We start from the raw sequence: 7,828 nt of genomic DNA on the forward strand, positions 1-7,828 counted from the left end.
TACAGCCATTTCATGGGATTGCCATCCTGCTTTTTGTAAAATGTTTGTTGCTAGTAAGAAAGATGTGGACGTCAACTGGAGTGAATTTACGTTGATTCTGGTAAGGAACATTTTTTACCTAAGATCAATGACAATGTAAGGTTACGTTGAAATCACTTTTATTAACACAGTATATATTTTTAGCCGGCTGTTTCAATAGGAAATGTGGGTCAGTTAGCAGTGGACCTGGTGGTTTCTTCAATTTCTCCAAATGCCCACCATATTGGTTATTTTTATGATTCCTGTGTCCTGCCAGTGGTCGGTAATGATGCATTCACTCAGTCAGCAGAATCTCTGGGGAAGCTTAATGTTAGTGTAGAAGGTTTGTTACACTACTAGTTCTCTGATTTAGATTATGTAGGAAATTGAGAAATGTGGTTCAACAGTCAGAGTGAAATGCCTAGGGAAACAAACTTGCCCCCCCCACTCCCACCAACTTTCCTCCAGCATACAAGTGTAAGTAAATTTTACAATTTTTTTTAGGCTATAACGTTGTGATTTTACAATATAGAACCCTGAAACTTGGTAATTTTCTTCATTTTGAGGTGCTTTTTTCAACAGTATCAACAGATTTTTGTTACACAGCTTATATTATGGGACTGTCATTAAGTTTTGAGTTACCTGTTGCCTTGATCTTCTCACCCATAACAAACTCGTTACTTTGTGGGGGAACTATATCAACAGCAGGGAAATTCACTAGTAACATCAGGGACCCATCAAGGACATTCAGCTATAGCAGGTGTTATGGGTTACGGCCCTTTATGACAGCCCTGTATAAAAACTTGAAAAAAACTCAGCAATGGTCTATTGAAGTCTTTGGAAAACACAATACTTAATTGCAAGCATAGTGACCAAGGAAAATCCTGTTCACAGAATGTTTCCAGATTTAAGGTACAGTCGAACCTTGATTGTCCGGACCCATTGGCACTAGACTGAATAGTCCGGATAATTGAGGGTCTGGATAATTGAAAATATGAATATTAATGAATAACAAAACTGTTTAAATAAAGCAACATTTAATTGTGTAACAACACTTTTACAAATCGTTTGGAAAACAATATGGTCTACTGTACATCTTGAACCACTCAACTCTGAGCCAATCAGATCTCATTTGAGTGTTCTTCATTAGTTACGACACATGTGAGCTCTGCTTTTGCTCTTTAAAAGCAAAACAAACTCACTTTTGACTGTACTTTTCAATGCTGTAGTTTTAAAAAGAATATTGCTACGGATCTTGATCATGACTAATAAATATTCATGACAAAATTGGGACTAGAGAAAAAGTCAGGATAATCGAGAAATCCAGATAATCGAGGTTCGACTGTATAGGGTATTCATAGACTGTATGATATGCACTCAGATGAATAATTGACCCACTAGGCCTGCATTAAGAGGAGTTGCGGCTTGCTATTCAGTAACTTATACTGTATATAGCAAAGCATTTTAGATAAATCTGATGTGTAGTGATAGCATCTTGTGTGTGGATTTCTTGGGAATGTTAAACATATTGCTTTAACATGTATTCTTTCTTTGGCAGTGTACAAAAATGATGATCTAAAGTTTGTTGTCGTGCAACAAAGAGCTCCACTTGTAAAGGTAATTACCAGTGATAATTAAATGTTCTTGGTATACACACTGTATCACCAGACCACATGAAGGTGTCAGTCAACTGAATTTCTCATACAAAGGAGAGTATTTGGGGGTTTTCTTTTCATGTGCTAACACTTGAAATGTCAGCTTCACAAACTTGCCATTAATAGTGGGTAATTTACCTTTATCAACTTTACAGTGGACATCATATATTAAAAGGTTAACAACTGAAGCTATTAAGTGTTTCACTTGTTAGAAACTAATAACTTTGTATGTTTTTTTAGGGTCGTCAGGCTGAATATTGCAAAAAACTTGTTAGCTGGATCAAATGTTGCAAATTTAAACAAGTTATTCTTGTTTCTAGTATTAGTGCTACAGAACGGCTTGATTCACAGATTGAAGGGTATGTAATGTTTAAAAAAAACTGAACAATTAGTTGTAACTGATTGAGAAAGTTTTTTTTCCTATGACTGCACCTACGCTATTGCTCAATGTAACTTGTAACCTTTTTTGAAAAATTGTGTTGAACTTTGAATTAAAATTATTCAAGAACATTTTTACCCTCCCGTTAATGGCTACACTCATCCTTTGTGAAGATGACTTATTTTACAATAAAAGGATTGGAAATGGTCCTTCTAAAGATATACATCTTGTGGAAATTTAATTGCCCAATTCTGGGGTGTCATCATCTCAATTTTTTGCCATGCCTTTTTCGGAGTCTCCATTTCTTTTACAGGGCTAAGAAAATCTAAGCTTCACAACAAAGTAATAATAACAATAACAATAACAACAACAATAATAATAATAATAATAAATAATAGTATTCTTATCAGCTCACAAAATCTTGAATTTATCATTACCCATCTGTCCATAGGATAGCTCAATCTAGGATTTATGAATTATTATTAAAAACATTTTGTGTTCCTTTTTTTGCATCGTCATTTAAAAAAATCATCTTGTTTTAGTTCTCCCTTGAGATATCTTGTGACACCAGCAGCCAAGAATCTTCTTCCACTGTTTGATGGATTGTCCTGGAAAACACTGGAAAAAAGACCAAAATTTCCTCACATGACAGAAGGTGACTTGAATCATTAATATGTGTGATGTGTGGACTGTAAAATCATGATATGTGCCTAGACTGAGTTAAGGCACTTGTTTCATTTGATTATTAGACTGTTCCCAGCCTCTCTATTTATGCATGCAAAAGAAAAAGCAAGCGAAGCGAATGCGAAGAATGCGGGGGGTGGTGGGGTTTCCAAGCAAAGCAAGCAAGAAGAATAGGCCTTTCCAAAATTGCGCAGGGAAATAGGGCAAGTTTCAAATTTTAACAAATCGATAAACTGACAACACCACGTGAAAGACCACATTGAGATTAGTCATTTGACCAAGTTTGATGCTTTTAGGGTGGACAGAGACCAAGTTATAGACCTTGAGACATGACTCAAAATCCACAATAATGTCTCCAATGTTGAGACAACATCCTCCAAAACCATATATATTTAACTCTTAAAATTTTTTATGATTTTGGTGATACTCTTAAAAATGGACAAAAACACGTGATTTTCATCTTGGCTTCTGTCAAATGGTAGGTGAATGACGGAATTCTACGGTTGTCACAAAATTTCTAACTTCCATTGCCATTGTGTACAGTTCAACAGCTTGGGTCTGTGAAATGTTACACTTTTTTGGGGGGGGGGGGAGGTGATGTGGAGTCAGCAAAAATGGTGTCTTGTGCTGCAGGGTTTTCTGTTAAATGAAGTGCAGTTGTTGTTGTTTATTTATCTGCTAGAATTATCTGATGAAAATAGAGATTTCTATCTGCCTGGAGGAGGAATAACAAAAAAATTCTATGAAGCATGGTAAGAGTATACACCAAACCCAGTGATTTGTTAGAAGCTGTTAAGTAGCTTAAGTTTTGTCTTCACGTATCTGCATCTGAATTTGTTCAATGGTGTTGCTTGAATGAATTTTAAATAACTACTGTGCATTATTTTCTCTTAAAGTTGCAAAGACGACGTTCCACTTGCTGTGTTGTTAACATTCTGCTCTGAGGGTGACAACATATCAGATGCAGTCAATCTCTTTCTTTACCTCAATGACTGGCTCAAAATGGTTCCTAGAAGAGAGGTATGTAAAAACACTAAAGGGATATTTACCACAGCTGTACATGTGACTTGCAGTCTGGTGACACATCATGAAGGCTGTATCTAATGGTCAAGAGACTGATCCAATGCGTCTCCACTTGTTTCTATTGAGAGGTGCATCATAGGTCGTCATAGCCATGTATCATCAGTATGGGATAGATGAGAATATGTTTGATGTTTGATGATGCACATGAGGGGTGTTTGTCAGGGATCTTGAAGCACATGAGTGCTCTAATGATAAATAAATGCAAGAGATGATCTAGTAGGAATAGATTTTAAGTTTCCTTTTGTCTCCTTTTTTTCCTGCTCATTGAACTTTTTTTTCACACTGTTATTGATGTTTACAACAAAATGTCCACTACATTTACAATATAGTCCTATCATTTTTCTGTACATTTTCTTTACTAGTGTGGATAATTCAAGAACTCTGGACTGAGCAGTTTGGGTTTGAGTCCTGGCTTGGGTTATTGCTTTGTGTTCTTTAACGAGACACTTTACTCACAGTGCCTCTCTTCACCTAGGTGTTTAAATGGTGGGGGCCGGGGGTAGCCCTGCGATGGACTAGCATCCCATTGAGGGGGGAGTAGAAATACTCCTGGTCGCTTCATGCCACAGAAACTAGGAAATGCTCACTGGCATGATTTCACCTATTGCATTGAAATAAATAAATGGTCAAGTATATTTTGTGTAGCATTTTTTTTTAATTCACTTTCAGGTGGAGCAGAAGGTTTTAGGGAAAACAAGTAAGTACTTGCAATGGTTAATCTTCTTACTAGTCCTCTGTAGGAAAAAAGATGGCAGCTGTACATTTTGCCATAATACCTTGTGAACCTAACACAGCCCATTAGGCACAAAGACACTGATCTTTTGCAATATCTGTCCCTGTACTAACAACACTATGCATGCAGGTTTGAAGGTTCTAGAACTCCCCTGTGCATATTTATGAACATTGTCAGTGGTTTTTTTGTGCTATGAATTATGGGTAAATGTACCAGTCATCGTGTTTTTTCCTATAGAGGATTGTGTCATGTCTTCAAATATACAACAGGAACAGATTTTGCCGATAGGTTTGTTTGTATTTTGCTGTGTAGGTGTGCTTTATTTATTAGATTAACAGACTTTAAAATTATACAAGTTTAAATTGCACCCCTTTGAGAGCTTGTGTATACCTATGGTTATGTCCATGTAAGGGAATTTGTGAAAATATACAGAGTTTTACCTGTTGTCAAGGTGGCCACAAGAAGAGCTGTCCACTCATTAGAATGCCTGCTGAGAGAACTGTGACTTTAATCATGGTATATTCTTGGTATACACTCTCTCGCAAAGCTTGTGCATGTGTATACTGAGAAAATAAAATCAACAAGTTGGATATTGCATAGTATACATTCCTTGCCAAAAAATTTGGACATTTTGTTTTGGACAGTTAGTTTTTGGGCAATTTTTATCTCATTTCGGACAAATTTCAGACAAAAAATTTGGACACTTTGCTACAACATAGCTTAAGGTGGCTGAACACAGTTTTTGATACCTGTGTTCATTCACCTTTTTCTTTAAAACCCTTGATCCCTCGGTCGCCAAAATTGGCAGCAAGTTAACAACACAAACTTTGGTTTTTTGATGGTTAAGCTGACGTATGTACCATTGCCATGGCAACATGAATAAATATAAACAGGCCTTTAAAATCGGTTTTGTTTATTTATAGAAAATCTAGTCATTAGATTTTTTTGCAACAAGCTTGTAACGATTCTCACAAGTTGACACAATTTTGCTAATAATTTAACAGAGAGATCTTTAATTATCCCTTGGTGAAGGTTCACTGGAATATCTAGAATTTCCTTTGTTAAAGTTCAGTTATTTTCAATACTCCAGTTACTTATTTCCTTAAGTATTTTCGTGCCAAATTTCATGAAATTCTAATGAGTGGTTTTCAAGTAATAGGCGTATTTCCGAGAGTGCAATTTTCATTCAATCGCAATTTTTTTACTTACTACGCATGCGCTGCATTTAACTGGGTTCTTTCGGTAACAAAGAAAAAGCTGAGAATTGCTGGGTTCTTTGCATCGTTACCTTTCCTAATATATCTTTGTAATAAAAGACTAAAGCCAGCAATACGCTGGGTTCAATTATAGAGAAAAATTATAGTTTTACTGCATCCTTGAGGTTTTAGAATACACCGATGACAAAATAACACAAATGCTATCAAGCTGTTACGTATCTCAAGCAGTTTCACAACTAAAGTTTGCTCCATCAAGAAAACCAATTATGGCTTTGGAGCTACTTAAAAATTTTACACTGCACTGTAAATATTTTGCACACTTAAAATTTCGGACACTTTTTGTCAGAAATCAAAATAGTCCGAAATTTTTTTGCAAGTAATATACCACAAGAAAATAAATATTTTGTATCATGCCATAGAAAATACATTTGGTAACACAATCGATACAGCGCAAGATGGTTTAAGGTTGGGTGAAATACTGTCATGTATGCTACAGCCTTTCTGTATTCTGATTGGCTGTACATTCTGTGGCATGGTATAGTACTCTCATTGTATTCTGTGTATTGTTTACAGGTAGTTTCACATTCCCAGCGTCATGGCATTTGATGTTTGGATCACCTGTTCATCCACAAGGCAATTTGTTTTGAGTAAATTCAAAAAAAAAGTTTGAACATTTTATTTTGACCAAACGAGAGCTGCATCCCCTCCTTGACACCATAGTTATTTGCGGGGACTGGTTATGAAGCCCTGCAAACATCAAAGGAGCAAACAAAGATGCCAAGATTTATGTTGGAAGGTCCACAACTGTGCACAATCTTTTGTTTTGCGCTCAAGCACTATGCATGAATTACGCAACCAACAAGTTTCTATTGGTTAGTTCCTTAGTACGGAGTGAACGACTATTGTGTTCTGTGCACGGTCAAGGCCAAAAATGCGAACAAAAATATACAACAAAGAACTTTGTCAGGTTTGATAACCATTCCCCTCTATTAACTATGTGAGCACTTTGTATAAAACTAGCTTTAGGCTTTCTAATGAGCACAGAATAAAGGAAACTGTCACTGTTTGTTGTCAGCTTAATCAATGCTTCATCCCTGCTCTTTAAAATTCTTTTATCCACATGAGCTAATCCCTCACCTATGAGTAACTAAAATGTCTGAATGTACTGTTCAGTGTCAGTAAAACAAAAATTTATGCACAGTCCCAGTCTGGCTTATCTTGTACACCTAAAATCCTGCCTCAATGGCTGGACTCTTTATCGCACAGTTAAAACAGAGTGTGTATGATGATGACAACAGTTAAGAAAAATGCATTTTAACCTTGAATGTTAACCAGACATCAAAAATACAGCACCTCCAAGAAAAGTACTTTTATTGAAAAAAATATTTGTCTATTGGGCAGAAAATACATTAAAGAACTATCTGGTATTAAATTATACTCCAATCATTCAGGAATTATTTGTAAATAATTTTCTGGCAATTTGTATCTGTCAGCTCTACATGTATTCTAGGCAATATTAATTTTTATATATCTTTTGATAAAACTGTACAACTATTAATAATAACTTATTTTATACGATTTGTTTTAACTGCATGTAATAACTGCGCTAATAATATGTAACAACCCAATACCCATAATATCTACACTACACTGAGACATACAAATGATTTTACTTAACCTGAAACATTATGATTCTAATATTCAACATGTATTGGACAGGAAACACAACAAAAAAGATGATTTCCAGAATAGTAGGTTGTATCAACAAATCTTTGCTGAAGGACTGTTGACATTTTGCCTCCTTTGTGTTAGAATTTCCGGGTGGTAGAAGTGCTAACTAGCCCAGGCCCTCTTTGCAAAATATTTAGTTACTGACCCAGACAAAAAGCATTTAATACATTGAGGTCAAATTTGTTGGGACAATTTATCATTTAGTGTTAATATGAGGCAAATATTGTAAATGTAAGAAAAGATTCCCCTATTACACAACTACATGGTTAGTTTCACAAGTTATGTAAAATCACTCTAGACCAAAAAAACATTATCATCACCTTGCATT

At 35.6% G+C, this 7,828-nt stretch overlaps 1 protein-coding gene across 2 annotated transcripts; it reads left to right on the top strand.

Moving 5' to 3' along the window:
• The first annotated feature begins 32 nt into the window (after positions 1-32).
• LOC145501320 (proteasome assembly chaperone 2-like) lies at positions 33-7,816 on the top strand. Of its 2 annotated transcripts, XM_081480810.1 has the most exons (9): positions 33-100; positions 184-361; positions 1,577-1,635; positions 1,914-2,032; positions 2,595-2,707; positions 3,419-3,488; positions 3,633-3,756; positions 4,489-4,516; positions 6,343-7,816. In XM_081480810.1, exons 1-9 carry the CDS (start codon positions 41-43, stop codon positions 6,414-6,416), a joined length of 825 nt encoding a protein of 274 aa, XP_081336936.1. In that variant the 5' UTR covers positions 33-40; the 3' UTR covers positions 6,417-7,816. The 2 variants fall into 2 exon arrangements, with proteins under 2 accessions (XP_081336936.1, XP_081336935.1); XM_081480809.1 differs by having other exon boundaries at positions 4,489-6,504.
• The last annotated feature ends 12 nt before the right edge of the window (positions 7,817-7,828 follow it).

This window comes from Orbicella franksi, chromosome 10 (assembly GCF_964199315.1).
Source record: "Orbicella franksi chromosome 10, jaOrbFran1.1, whole genome shotgun sequence".
In the NCBI taxonomy this organism is placed as follows: Eukaryota; Metazoa; Cnidaria; class Anthozoa; order Scleractinia; family Merulinidae; genus Orbicella; species Orbicella franksi.